Source organism: Psammomys obesus, unplaced genomic scaffold, assembly GCF_907164565.1.
Source record: "Psammomys obesus unplaced genomic scaffold, mPsaObe1.curated_primary_1811, whole genome shotgun sequence".
In the NCBI taxonomy this organism is placed as follows: domain Eukaryota; kingdom Metazoa; phylum Chordata; class Mammalia; order Rodentia; family Muridae; genus Psammomys; species Psammomys obesus.
The window spans coordinates 15631691-15647359 of record NW_026596149.1 but is presented as its reverse complement, the minus strand read 5'-3'; the positions used below and the strand labels follow the sequence as shown (position 1 = coordinate 15647359).

The 15669-nt window shown below is 45.1% G+C and overlaps 1 protein-coding gene across 1 annotated transcript in view; it reads right to left on the bottom strand.

Moving 5' to 3' along the window:
- Itih5 (inter-alpha-trypsin inhibitor heavy chain 5) overlaps nucleotides 1-15391 on the bottom strand; it is a 92583-nt gene extending 77192 nt beyond the window's left edge. The window contains exons 1-2 of the mRNA XM_055593832.1: nucleotides 15230-15391; nucleotides 2797-2841 (exon numbers count right to left, since the gene is read on the bottom strand). Of these exons, the coding sequence (XP_055449807.1) occupies nucleotides 2797-2841; nucleotides 15230-15319 (135 nt within the window). The 5' untranslated portion in view covers nucleotides 15320-15391. The remainder of the gene's footprint in view (nucleotides 1-2796; nucleotides 2842-15229) is intronic.
- Between the last annotated feature and the right edge of the window lie 278 nt (nucleotides 15392-15669).

The following is a 15669-nucleotide window of genomic DNA, read 5'->3' as shown; positions in this document are numbered from 1 at the left end:
GTGTGTGTGTGTGTGTGTGTGTGTGTGTGTGTGTGTGTGTGTGTGTGTGTTGAAGTGTCTCTGGATGCTCTATTCACCACCTGGGGGATCATTCCTTCCCCATGTGCAGATGGAACATGACACCAGCCCCAATGCACCTGTTTACAGTCATACAATCTAGACAGCAACAGCTCCTCACCACATCAGCATCCATGAGAGACTGATGGTCAGTACCCATCACCAGCTATCCTGACTATAATTTATGTGGAGTTGTATGAGGCCATTTTCATATGAAAATGCACTGTGAACACACTCCCCTTTGGGCCCTACTGCCCTCCTCTTTGCCTGCTTCCCATCAGGCCCCTTTATTCCTCTCACCAGGTTTGCTTTTACTTTCATTTCATCTACACATAAATGACTGTACGTATTGTTAAGGTCTAGAACCCACAGGGGAGAAAAAGCATGCAATCTTTGTCTTCACGAGACTGACTTAATTCACGTAATATGGTTCTCTCCACTTGCATTCATTTCCTACATAAGCCTGATGCTCTGGCATTTGAGGCTGTGCTCCTGGAGAGACTCCCTCCCTCATTGCAGAGACAGTGGAGACTATGCAGCTAGTACGCCTTTAATATACAAATCAAGTTATCTAAGACACACACTGCTGACCACTTCTATCAAACTCTCACACAGAAAACCAACACTCTCTTTGCCCCCAACCACCCCAGGGCCAGGTACTGAGCAATAAAGAACAGCTATTACAGCCCAGAGCCTGCCAAGATGACTCCAAGTATCCAATCTTAAGCTTACGGGGCACATCCGCCCACTCACTGATTCCTTCCCATGAAAATTTGAATACATGCTCTGGGCTGGGCTGTGCCATCTACCCCACCCACTCCTTAGTGACTGACCCTGGTGCTTCTGTGTGTGGCTTTGTATGCAGAGCACAACTCCTGTTACCAGGGACGAGTGAGTGTACTTCCTCCTTCGTGTCAATCATTTCAGTGTCTGTATCTCCTTCGTGTCAATCATTTCAGTGTCTGTATATTGTACCACATTGCAATAAAATAATTATTGGCACAAACTTCACAATACCTTCTACCAAAGGGCTACCAAGAAGGATTCCTGCTGTCAGAGAGTAAATGAAATGAGTAAATTGCTTTAATAGAGCTAGCCAGTGTCTCTTAAGCATGGTGGAAACTCAGATACAAAGATACCCCTGATATTCAAAATGCAATCTCTCTCTCTCTCTCTCTCTCTCTCTCTCTCTCTCTCTCATGTGTTTCAAGGACTTCTATAAAAAGAGAAATATAATTAGTTTTAAACATAACCAAGCATATCTCTGTGGTCCTGACAGTAGCGGGAGAATGCTAGCTGTTGGTGCTCAGTTTCTGTTCATTAATTAAAACCTGGAACATTCTGAGCTGCCTACTTTCTAATCATTAATTATAATTTGGAACATACTCAGAACTACAGTTGGTGAGGGAGACTCCAGGCACAGGCAGAGAGGCCAGATCATGCAATCTCACATAAATAAATACAGAAGCTATATTTAGAGTTTTATCCTCTAGGTATAGAGCAGCTGAAAACATGGCATATGCATTACTTCTGGAAAGACCCTTCATGGCTAGAGCTCATGTTAAAAGCATGGGAAAATGAGAGTCAGAAATTTTTAGAGGTTTCTAAGAAAATGTAAGAGATCATATGCAACAGTGCAGGTGAGGAGGTCATGAAAATCTTCGTAACTGCTGGACACAGTAGCACACGCCAGCAATCCTCTCTGCATCTGGGAAACAGAGGCAGGACGATCTGGAGTCAGTGGACAGTCTTGGCTGCATAGAGTTTGAGGCTAGCCTGTGATACGTGAGACCTCTTCTTAAAAAATAAAAAAATCAGAGGCCATAAAAGAAATGATAAACATAGGAACCCAGTACATTTACATGGCAGCTACACCAAAAACAAAACAGTAAACCAATGGCAGGCTTCTGAGGGAGTCTTTCAATTCAGAAAACAGATAACTCCCCCAGCGTGAGGTTCCCCAGAAGGTCCACAAGTCAGGGGATTTAAACTAATAGCATGAAGAAGGGCAGGGACTCAAAAAAAGCATTTCAGAGATTAGCTATTCCAGATGGCCCGCAATTTATTTTCAGATGTCAAAACGTGTTCACAGTCAGGGAATGTGTTCACAGCCTCTATTGTGTACGAAGAGGCCAATCCACAAATGCTGTTCACTTTGAAACAAAGCCTTTATTTCCTTAGTAAAGATGTTATTAAAAAAACACAGATTCACAAGCTATATTTAGATGTTTTGATTCTCAGTGCAGGTACCTGAAGCTCCATACATTGTTTTTGAGAGGCTGGGGGCTACTCATGAGTACACAGGGAAAGGCCAGAGGGGGTCCTCAGGAGTCCTGCTCTGTCATTCCCCCTCTCATTCCATCGAGGAGGTGTCGCTCACCGAACTGGAGGTCAGACTGACAGCCACCAAGCTCCAGTGATCCTCTCATCATGACCCACATAGCACTGGGGAAACAGGCCTACAAGCAGCCACATGAGGCTTTTCACGTGGATGCTGGGGATTCTAAGGCAGGTCCCCGTGTTGTGAAGCGGGCACTCCTGCCCACAGAGCCATCTCTCTAGCTCCTCTTTGAAGAAAGACTTATCCCTTTGAGAAAACTTCTAAAGGAATCAGCTACACCATTTCATGCTAGATTCTTCCCTAAGGAGCAACAGGAGCTCTGGGCTGGGGACTAGATCCTGGTTTAAAGGAAGCAAAAGAGGGAAGGGATCGAAAGTAGTATTCATGGATATACATACCAGCCTTTGCAACAGCCTGGGTTGCCTGGGAACCCTGAGTGCCACCTGCAAAGAGAGAAGAGATAGGAAACACAGCTGTGAGGTATTCATAAATGAGTCATGTGAAGGCGTGAAAACCCATTCAAATTCAACACTAATCCTATCTGCTTGAAAGTAGTTCTGCCTTTTGTTTTGTTTTGTTCTCATCAGTGTTTTTCTAGGCTGGAGTCATAATCTATCAAACTAGCTATGCTTGACTCAGAACCCATGAGGTCAAACTACCTCATCATCTGGTTGTGCCTGTATCTGTAAGAGGGGTGTGGATGAAGTGACAAGACCAAAGATATCCATGGAATGCTTGAATTCTGCTTCCCTCAGTCTTTGGCTTGACGTTAAATTCCTTGCTATAGTGTCCACTAAATCTCTGTAATACAGGCACTTGGACTTCTTCTGGCGAGTTCCCATTCAACACAAAACTCTGGGAAACCCAGATGCGATAGTAAAGTTATCTTGAATTGTAAACATTTTTTTTCTGGGAGGTTACTTCTATTTTCTCATAGGCAAGGGATGGGTACAGGAGAATAATAAAACATTGCACAGTAGCTGGAGAGATGTCTCAACAGTAAAGAGCTCTTCAGAGGACCCAGGTTTCATTCCCAGAACCCTCATGGTGGCTCACAACAGTCTGTAACTACAGTTCTCAGAGATCCAGTACACTTGCTGGCCTCCACAGGCACCAGGCATGCAAGTGGTATACACACATACAGACACGCAAAGCATCCTTACTCATAAAAAATAAGTAAAATAAATAAATAAATAAACAAATTTTAAAAATTAAAATCACAGTGATAACAAGACAGCCCCTCCAGGGACTGATTTAAAAGTTCTAGCTGACCTTTGATTATAACACACAACAAATCTCACTTAAATAACAGAAACATAACGATCACAAATACGAAGCAACACATTTTCCTTTCTGGCATTTGGAAAACATAGAACAGACACTTGAAAAGTATGCCAAGGCACCACACATTTAAAAATCTGTATTGTCTTTAATTGTGTGTGTGTGTATGCATGTATGTGTGTGCTGTGTGCCTGTGTGTGTGTGTGTGTGTGTGTGTGTGTGTGTGCATGTGTGATGATGTACACTGGCCAGAGGCTTTGGGCTTCCCTGCAGCTGAAGAACAGAACTCTGCTCCTCTGCAAGAGCAGGACGCCCTGGCAACCTCTCCTCTCCAGCCCCTGACTTTACACATTTTAAAGTGCCTTTTGGAGGTGTAATTTTTGTGCCATAAAATCAGCTCATTTTGTGTGCAAGTAAGAGTGCTTCTGTCTGGAGCGGACAGCCAGCAGCCCAGCTGGAGCAGTCTCTGTTAACTTCCTGTAGGGGAACTCTGGAGCAGGGTGGTGCTCTACGGGGAAGGGGGTTGCAGCGCCAACAGGAGGGCTGGAAGTCGGTTCCACATATCCACACAAAAAGCCGTGTGTGGTAGCACACACACAGCCCAGGAGGACACAGGAGGAGCCCTGGAGCTCGCTGGCTAGCCAATCAGAAGGAGCAGCAAGCCGCAGCTTCAGTGAGAGCTCTGTCTCTGAAACTAAGGTAGAGAGTGATGTGGGAGGAAGCCTGATGTGGACCGTCTCTACATGCATGCGTGGGAGTGTAAACACAGACACACACACATACATATACACATACATATACACACAGACACACACATACACACATACATATACACACATACACACACATACACACATACATATACACACATACACACATGTGCGTGCGCACACACACACACACACACACACACACACACACACACACGCATGCACCCCAACCTTGCATCTTGCCTTCTCTGGTCATCACCTCTCAATCACTCAGTTCCAGCCCTCAGCAGCCTATAAACTATTTTATACGGTTTTGCCCATTCTGATCAGTTTGCATAAATGGAATCATACACCACGTATATTTCTGTATTTCTTTTTTTCTCTTGCATAATGGTCTCAAGGCTCATGTATACTGTAGCAGAAACTGCTTTGTTCCTTTTTATTGCTGAATAATATTCCATTGTGTAGGTATATTACATTTTGTTTATCTGTCTGCCAGCTGATGGACACTTGAGTTATTGCCTCCCTTTGGCTGGCATGAATGATAACTCGAATGAAAATTTAATCTTCACACACAGTCTTTCCTGAGGAGGTAGAGATACACGTTTATTTTCCTGTGAGTGGAATTCATAGTTCGTGTAGAAAAAATTTTACTGTTAAGAAACTGTAAAACTTTTCTAAAGTGGGTTTACACTTATATTCTCATCTGTGTGTATACCCTTCTGTTAAAACCTCTTAGAAGAAAGTAAATAAGAAAAGGGACTCGTTAGAAAAACAGGATGTCTAAGTTTTAAAACAGCTTTTTATAGGTGGAAATAGCCGGAAGCAGTGGTTCTCGGCCTGCAGTTGGGGGCTGAAGGGCCTTATCACAGTAGTTGCCTAAGACCATTAAAAAAACCAAATACTTACATTACTATTCATAATGGTAGCAACATTGCAGTTATAAAGTAGTAATGAAATAATGAGGAATTGTAATGAAGGGTCACAGCTCTAGGAAAGTTGAGAACCACTACCCTAAAGTAGTTTGGTTTAATACACCATGATACCCTGGGGACCAAAGGTGGCTCCCTTGGCAAAATGTTTGCCTCACCAGCGCAAGGACCTGAGCCTGGTCCCAGAGCCCACATAAGAAACCGGTGTGGTGGCTTTCTTGTGGTCCTGGTTCTGGGGAAACTCAGACAGGGGATCTGGGGCTCACTGGCTGTGAGGCCACAGAGAGGAGGATCCCAGGGCTGACCGGCCAGCAGAGCCCGAGGACTCCTGGGTTCCAGTGAGAGACCCTGTCCCAAAATCCGGGACAGACAATCTTCCGAAAAATGCCACCTTAGGTTGACCTCTGACCTCCTCATGCACACAAGAGCACACACACCCACACACGCACACACATCACCCCCACAAAAACCTGCCCACGTACACGCACACAATGATGCACAAATTTTGAAAATAACAAAGTAGATCTGTGTTCATTGACAAACAGATGTAATAGCGGGTTTCAGTCCATGGATTTCTAGCTGCCCTCTGCCAGAAAGATGGCCTGCTGTGGACCGATGAGGTCAGAGCACAAGCCAATACATTTCGGATGTAATTCACCACTTCAGGATCAAGTATAAATTCCAGATATTTAATCCCGCTGGTACAGTAATTAGTCACGTTAGGGGTAGAGGCAGTTCCCTCATGAACTTGTGGCCACGTGCACACACACACTTCACTGCCAGCCCATGCATGGTTGGACTATTTGTATCAGCAAGAATAAAATGTGTGTTACTGAAGACGTGCATGGATAGGGCTCTTTGCTCTTAATCACGACCTGCTTTATTCTGACTGCCATACTTTGCAAACATTTTGAAGTCCTAACCCACAGACCAAAATTACGTTTAACACAATTATGTCTTTAGGTATAAGTGGGTTAATGGACAGGGTGTATGTGAAGCGCTAACGTTATTGCTATTGCTTTGGGATGGCTGAATTCTTAGCATTTACATTTTTCTTTGTTTCTTTTGGGTTTTGGCAAACTAGAAATTACTGCTTCCGTATTAGGAAAACAATATTTCCATTTTTAAAACTAAAGGTGGTCCTGTCAGGATTGCCAAGTGGGTAAAGGCACTTGCTGCTGAGCCGGATGACCCGAGTTTATTCTCTGGGCCACACACACTGGTCACAGAGCATCAGCTCCCACAGGTTTCCTCCACATACATGTACCATGGCGTGCGTGTGTATGTGCACACGTGTGCATTCTCGAACTCGCTCGCCCACACTCACACACAAATGAACTTAAAAAAAAAAAAAAACAAAAGTATAACGGAAATTGCTTCATGTCCATCCCCTCTCTTGTCCCTATTCATGTGACCACAGCAAGCCTCCTGTTCAACAGAACATGAAGAGAGAAATGTGGGAACAAGATCTCCCATGGGAGAAATGTGCTTCTTTTCTAAAGTGAAGGGAGACAAGCGAGGGACCAAAACAGTGTAAGGACCCAGGGCAAGGGCTTTATCAGTTCTCAGTTCACCTTGAGTCTTTTCCACTCTAAGATTGTAGAACAGACAGGAGAACACCTAAGATGATGGCTGCCGGAAGACCGCCCAGCCTCTCTCAGGTATTCTGTTCTCTGCTTGATCTAAAGCACAGTCTTTGATGTTTCGTCCTTTGCAAATAGGCCTTTCAACAAAACAAGCGAACTTGAAGGAAAACTAGAGAAGCTGCTTTTTCATTTTTGAGATGCCTATCTAGCATCTCAGGGGATTGCCATGGCAACACTTCAATCCAAGTTTAAACTCCTACTGACGCAGGATTGAATCTTACTGGTACAGGCAGACTACTGGTGCCAGCCAGGATAGGAAGTGGAAATGACATTGATGTCATTGTTTGCAGTTAGGAATTTTGATCCTTTCTGTTGTTTGAGGATTTTTTTCCTCCATTATCTTCAGAGAATCTGGAGGTGGGAACTGTGTACAGAAAAGCAAAGGTCTTCCAGATCCAACTAGGATTATAAATAGCCAAGGAGCTTCCACAGACTCCAAACCATAGACCTAAGAGTTGGCTCAAGTGGGAGTCATCAGTTCTAGCAAGTGGAGAGTTTCACCTCAACATCAGAACACAGGATGTCCAGGTGACATATTTATTAAGATGTGTAAGTCATAGGCCGATGAGATGGTACACTGGGAAAAGTTGCCTGCCAGTAAGTCTGAAGACCTGAGTTCTATCTCTAGTACTGCCACGGTGGAGAGAGCAGTCTCCCTTAAGTTGTCCTCTGAACTCCACACACATGCTGTGGCACAGGCACAACCACACGCTTACACACAAAATAAGTCAATAAATAAATACATGTTTTTTTTTAAGCTCGTGCTATTTTATTTCATTTTTTTCACAAATTATTCATTATATATCCCAATCGAAGCCCTCTTCCTCAACTCCCTCCAGTTTCATCTTCCCTCCCACTTCCCCGCATCCCCTTCCCCTAGTCCACTGAAAGGGGGAGTTCTCCACCATTGCCATCTGCCCATAGCTTGTTTAGTCTCATCAGGACTGATGAGACTCTCTTCCTCTTCGGCCTGGCAAGGCTGTATCAGCAGTGATGAGTGACCAAAGAGCAGTCAACTGAGTTCATGATAGAGGCAGCCCCTGCTTCCCTCACTCAGAGATCCACATGGAGACTGAGCTGCCAATGGGCACATCAAAGCAGGGGGTCTAGGTCCTCTCCATGCATGGTCCTTGGTTGATGTATCAGTCTCTGCAGGACCCCCTGGGCTCAGATCTTTTAGCCTTGTTGATCTCCTTGTGGGGCTCCTGGTCCCTCCATGTTCCTCTATCCCCATCCCCCTCTTCTTCCATAAGACTCCCTGAACTCTGCCTGAAGTTTGGCCATGAGTCTCAGCATCTGCTTCGATCCCATGTTGGGTGGATCCTTTCAGAAGACCCTCTGTAGTAGGCTCCCATCCTATTTCCTCTCTTCCACCATTTCTGGTGTCTATCCTGTTTACCATTCTCAACGAGATCTAAACATCCTCCCTAGAGTCCTCCTTAGTGTTTAGCTTCTTTAGGTCCGTAGGTGGATGTCCTGTATTAAACGGCTAATATCTGCTTATAAGTGAGTGCATACCATGCTTGTCTTTTTGCTTCTGGGTTACCTCAATCAGGATGATCTTTTCTTGTTCCATCCATTTGCCTGCAAATTTCATGATTTCCTTGTTTTTAATTACTGAGTAGTGTTCCATTGTGTAGATATACCACAATTTCTATATACATTCCTCCATTGAAGGACATTTAGATTGTTTTCAGATTCTGGCTATTATGATAAAGCTGCTATGAAGCTAATTGAGCAAATGTCCTTGTTATATGGTTGAGTATCTTTTGAATATATGCCCAGGAGTGGTATAGCTGGATCTTGAGGTAGCACTATTCCTAATTTTCTGAGAAAGCACCAGATTGGTTTCCAAAGTAGTTGAACAAGTTATATTCCCACCAGCAATGGAGGAGGGTTTCCTTTTCTTCACAATCTCTCCAACATGCAATCTCATCCAGCCATCCCTTGAGTTTTTGATCTTAGCAATTTTGATGGATGTGAGGTGGAATCTCAGGGTCATTTCGATTTGCATTTCTCAGATGACTAAGGACATTGAGCATTTCTTTAAGTGTTTATCTGCCATTTGATATTCCTCTGCTGAGAATTCTCTGCTTAGCTCTGTACCCCATTTTTAATTGGGTTATTCGGTTTGTTGGTGTCTAATTTCTTGAGTTCTTTATATATTCTGGATATTAGCCTTCTATAGAATATAGGGTTGGTGAAGATCTTTTCCCAGTCTTTAGGCTGTCATTTTGTTCTGTTGACAGCCTTAGAACCTCTGCCATCAAGAACCATATTATATGATGAGCAAGTGAACAGGAGGAAGGGAAAGAGCAAGAAGGAGGAAGGAAGGAATGAAGGAAAGAGAGTAAGAAGGAATGAAAGATGGAAGGAAGGGAGAGAAGGAGGGAGGGAGTGGGGAGGAATGAAGAAATCCCTGAACGCAGTACAGGTACATGATATTAGTTGCAAAGAAAGCTGAAGGAAGTCAAGTTCGCCAGGTCCTTGAATAGTGGGAGGCTTCGGGGTGTCACAGGACAGCTAGAACTAGCTGTGTAGAGTGGGATGGATAGGAAGAAAAATTTTCACGAGAAGTAGGTTCTCTAGAGGAAATGTGCTCAGAAACAATCAGCTGCATGATGTCCCTGCATGTTTGACTCCTGTGGGCCTGGCAATAGTCACCACCAGGAACTGGCTTTCCTTCATACGGGCTCTCTGCAAAGCAAAATCAGGCTGGAGTGTAGAGTCACTGCCTCTACCCAGTCATATACTGGTGAGAATATATGTTTGAAACAAAATCTTTTAAGATCACTGGTGCTACTCTCTGTTTCTCCCAGGGTCTATCTCAGTGTTAATCATGCTTCAGAGAAAAAAGCGAAATGAGGTTGAGATAATTTTCATGAGTCCCTGCTCTAATTTGGATTTTGGGTGTCCCTCCAAGACCTAGATGTTAGAGGCATGGCTTCAGCTTGTTGCTATTGGAATGAGGTGGAACTTCAGCAGGTACGGGCCAATGGGAGGCCTTTAGGAAGTGGGAGGGTGCTGGAAAGAGGGTGTGGGTAGCCAGTTTGTTCCATTCCTTCCCTTTTAATTCCCAGACAAGATGTGAGTGGATTTGCTGTACGGTGTGTCTCTGAATTGTCTTACACATGTTTCAAAGCCATAGGGACGGCCTACCAGTGGACCTGAGACCATGAACCAAGGTAAGTCTCTTATCTTCACAGGTTGATGAACCGGTATCTATTAAAGCATCAAAGACCTGACAAGTGTAGTCCATCAAAGAGTGTGAGACAGGAGAGGAGAAACACCCTCACTGTTTCCTACTCTGGATGCTTGAGTAATCTAGATTGGCTAGTACAGAGTGTAAAGATGGGTCCATATCATCTACTCTCCCTTTTGAGCTGTGTCCTGAGGGCCCTGAATCTAGGGCCCACAACACAAGTGAGAGATGCTTCATTAAGGCCAACCTTAGCAGGCATCTTGAGCACACTGAAGTCACCCTTCGTAGTGGGGCAAGGAGGAGAAAGAGGTCCACCAGCCAGCCCCATTCTTCTGAGGGCCTTCAGAACTCTGACAGTAAAATCTAACAACAGAATGACCACTGCCTTAGAGATCTGCCATAGAATATCGAACAGAGTTGAAGCAGGATATAGGAAGGTCACTCAAGGTTGCAGTTGACTGCTGTGAATCTGAGTCTGAATCTGAAAGGTTGGGGAGTGGGAAGAAACTGAAAAAGAGGAGAGGGAGGGAGAGGGGGAGAGACAGGGAGGAAGAAGAAAAAAATCAGTGTAACTCCAGTTCCAGGGCCTCAGATGCACTCTTCTGGTTTCCGTGGGTACCTGGTACACACACATATTGAAACTAATTAAATCTTATTTTTAAAAAAGATAGACATAGCACGTGAAGAACAACACCCAAAGATGTCCTTTGGCCTCCACATACATGTGCACACAACTTCATGTGCACCCACACACACCGCTACACACACACACACACACACACACACACACACACACATACACGAAAGAGAAGAGAAGATAAAAAAAAAGAGCTCCCTGAAACTCTCAGGGGACCCTCTGCCTCTTTCTTTGATGGAGCCTTGGATGCAGACCTTTTGCAGGTGTTGCTGATTGGATTCAGACTGCACATGAAACAAGAGTCCTTTACGTGCGCGCTCCCACAGTTTTGAGGGAATGGCACCCTAGGAGCACAGAGTCACATACGTTTCATTGCCCAGTCTTAGGCCGCCCCTCCACCACCCTTCCTTTCTGCCCTCAAGACATGAGATATGGCTGGCTTGGGAGTGAGCACATCTCTGGAATGTCTCCCACATCTCTTTTCCCACTCTGTTCTACAGCTGCATCTCAGCCAACCCATCCCCGTACGGAAGGAGGCGTAATGGAGAGGCCCACAGCCTGCAGATCTTCTACTGGCTTCACTTACTAGAGAGTTAAAAGAAGTAGGCGCCTTGATTCAAGCGCACAGACAAGCTGATGGGTGAAACCATATGGGAAGTCTGACAATGGATCACCAGAATGGACGTTTAGGACCAGCATGTGCTGGGCAGCTGCAGTGTCGGGAGCGTTAGACCAAATGATCTGTCTGGAAGTGGCTGCTATGTGAAAGACTCCCTCGAGCTCCAGCTTAGGGCCTCAGCACTCCTGAGCTCTGCAGTCTGCATGTATAAGCTTGAGCGCAAGGCTCCCCCTGCATGACCTTTCCTGCTGGATGGTTGTCCTATGTAGCATCTGTATTTAGCTACACACACACACACACACACAAGCACACAAGCACACACACACATGTACCCATGTACCCAAGGACCCACGCACACATACCTAATATCTTACCGCTTACCCTATGCAAATGCCTTGCCTGAACTGGCTCAGTACTCACAAAACCCACAGCAACAATAATTATATATTATAAAATACATAGTATTATACTATTATAATATATTATATTTAAAATATATAATATATTTTATAACATATATTATTGTTTAAAATACCCATTACTAGGCTGATAAAATGGCTCAGCAGAGTTTGATCCCTGGGAGAAAACTTCCATCTGCAAACTGACTTCTGAACTATACGCACAGAGAAGCACAAATAGATGTGAAAATAAATAAATATGTTTGTTGTTGATGTTCTAGTTGTTATTATGTGGTGCTAGGAATCAAATGCAGCCTCTGGACTATGAGGTAAACACTGTTTCATATCGTTATTTAGATGCTAATGGAGGTGTGTAACAAGCGCTAAAGATGGACTTTTGGGATGACCGTCCCATTGACAAAAATGTGCAATTTACTACACATTTACCAACTGAAAGGCTACCCAGGCATCTCATTCTTAGTCATAATTCATATTCTTTCTCTTAAAGGATTTCTTCAGTGTTAGCTTCTCTCCCCAAACACAGATCCATTTTTGTCTGTGAGCTAGGAACTATTAACAACCCTGTGCTGACATGATGAAAGTGAGATACAGAGAGGTTAAGTTGCTTGCCTAAGAACACACAGCCAGGAGGTAGCGGGCCCCTGTTTGAATCCCACACAGCCTGCTCCGTTTGGAATATTTTTAACTATAATACTTCATTGCCCTTTTTTTGCTTTAAATAAAGTATTTGGAGACCTTCTGTAGACTATGTAACTGATATTGTCTTTTTTTTTAAACTTTGTAAATAACTTTATTCTTATTTTCAAAAACCAAATAAATTTAAAACATAAAGTGGATAAATCACCAGATGGATTTCATGTAGCTTCCTTTCCAGTCCTAATTCCCTGGCATGTTCCTCTTGGCATGTTCCTCTTTTACATTTTCTACTACAATTATTTATTTACTTTGTGGGAGAGGGATGCCACAACACACTTGTAGAGGTCAGAGGGCAAATTGTGGAAGTCAGTTCTCTCCTTCTCCCATATGGGCCCTGGGGATTGAAGTCAGGTCATCAGGCTTGGTGGCAAGCACTTTTATCCCTGACCCCTGGCAGTCTTTTCTAAGGTAATAATATTTAAACTATGGTCCTCCTGTCGCCTGCCCCATCCCTTCCCATAGGGTTTCAGAGATAGGGTCATTGGCCTGAAACTAAGCTAAGCAAGTTAGGCTGTCTGGCCACAAGGCCCAGGAATCTACCTGTCTCCACCTCCCTGTGGGAGGATTACAAGTTGGCCACCATGCCTCATCTTACTTTGTTTCATTGGTTTCTTTGTTGTGTGGGCTCAGGAACTGAGCTCAGATCCTCATGCTCATAATTAAGCTTTTTCCTGACCCAATTGTCTCCCCAGATCCCACTTTACATTTTACAAACTAAGTTTACACATAGCTCAAAGGTTGTAATTATTGAGTCTAGAGCAACAGCTGCGTCCTCAGATTTTGTGCTAAGTACATCAGTTCTTCAGGGCCTTTTTCTCATCAGTTCTTGGGATAGAACACAGAGGCCTCTTTCATCCCAGGCAAGCAAAGGCTACCACGGGGCCACATCCCCAGCCCTTGCCTACCTCTTACATTCAGCCCCCCTCTCTCTCACTCACTAACACACAAATGCACACACACACACATACACACACACACACACACACACCATAAGCTAAACTTAAAACACAGTACAAATAGAATGTTGGAATGCAAATTTCCAAAGCAGTTTATACCTCAAGGTTTATTTTTTTGTGTGGATTTTTTTCTTTTTTATATGATTTAGTCATATTCAATATAAATATTGCCATGGAATTCACACACACACACACACAAAAAGAGCTAAATCTGGGTTTTTCTATGAAGGAAACTTTGGAAAGGGTTAAGCTCATTTGTAGTTGTGGAGGCAGCATGGCTTGACTCCATCTCTGGTCCCCAGAAAGGTTCTTTGTTTCCGTTCTTCCCACATTCCCTTCCCCTTACACCCTCTCAACACTTCAAGATCTTTACCCTGAATTCCTTCCCTCAGCAACTCGGCCTTACAAGCCTACCAGCTGAACCATATTGAGTGCCAATGCTGCTGGCAGCTTCAGAGTCCAATATAGTCAGCCAAGCACTAACCACTAAACTATCTCCCATTTATTGGGTGCCTCCTGGATTCTGGGTCCTTAACACAAGCTAGCCAAATCCTCACTAGTACTCTCAAAAGGAATTGCAAACCGGATGTGCTGCACACTTGTAATCCCAGCATTTGAAAGATTCAGTGTGGAAGACTGAGAGTTCAAAGCGACTGGTCATTAATATTAATCAAGCTCCATGCTAGCCCTAGCTCGGTAGAACAGCATACCTTGGAGAGAAAAGCATTGCACTCAAAACTGGAGTTTGCCCAGTACACACTGCTGTTAAGGGGCAGAGTGTACAGGGTGGGACCAGCCTTTCTCTGAACCCAAAGCCTAAGTTTTTCACACACCACCGCAAAAGCTCTTGGGAGTTTCCCGGGTACTCTTGACAGTCTGTAAAAGGGGAGCCCAACATCTCCCACTTTACAGATAAGCACTTCCTTAGAGTGGACCCCTGTGTGGATTCTGTCTTCCAGATAGGAAGGGAGCCTGCTGATATCTGCCTCACCTCGTGAAAACAGGATTTGAACCAAGCAGTTCACCTTTTAAATGATACGTGTCAACATCAGGTTCACCTCACAGGAGACAGTTGCTTCTCCGCCAGGATCCTCATAGGGAGGTTAGGGCGAATCTGATAAGTTTTCCTAGAACTTTCCCAGTGGTCAGACACTGGACAGAAACTTCATTTGCAGGGCCGTGGCCACCTGTGAGGTTGAGCCGGTTAAAATGCAAACGCTGACACGTGCACCGTAGCTGTTTTCATTCTTGATACTGGCTTAATCGTGGGACCTTATGTCAACCACTCGCAACTGGTAAGAACCGGAGGGGAAGTTGAGTTTTCCCATGTTTAAGCGGAGACCGTTGAGATCTCCAGGAGATTAGGACTTTTAATCAGCAGTTTTCTCCCTGGACGCTAACAGATAAACACCCCACACGTCTAAGATGGAAACTTGCAAGGAGACTCGGCGAGAGTCCGTCTCCATGAGAATCTGGTAGACAGGGGGAGCCAAGGAAGACCACTCACAAGTGTCACAAGTGACTAACAGATGGGAAAGCTCCCATGCCAAAGACTGGGAGAAGAGACGGTGCAGACCGTGAGGAAGGCGACACCCCCACCCCACTCCTCGTCGCCGCCGCAGCTGCCTTTTCTTGCATCCCATGGGTCAATTCCAGCCTGTCCAGAAGCCACACAGCCCAGGGAGATGGAGAGAAGGGACAGAGCCTCAGGCTCCCACAGCTCTCCCACTTACTTGCTCCGAGATGTCATTCCACTTCCGTGCGTCTTCCTGGGACTCCGAGAAGAGCGGCAACCCCAGGCACAGTCCCAGAAGCAGGAGCATGGCGAGGCCGGAGCGCGCGACCGCTTTGGGACAGGGAGGGATTTTTAGGGAGCTGGTGGAGCCGCGGGTGCAGAGATGCGCTCCATCCAGCCCCGCCTCCACCAAAGCCCCGCCTTCATCATGCCCTCCAGGCCTGTCTGAGTCCTGTCTCTTGCACCACCGCTACCCCAGGCCACGCCTCCCTGTCCCTTGGTTCCGCCTACAATCCACTGGTCTTGGTCCCACCTCCAGCTCCCTCCTCCAGCTCTTGAGTAGCTACTGGGTCTCCAAGGTCTTAGACCTAACGGACTCCAGACCTGCCCCAGCTGTGTGCACAGCCTAGGCAAACTTTGCCCCGCCGGAACCCCGTC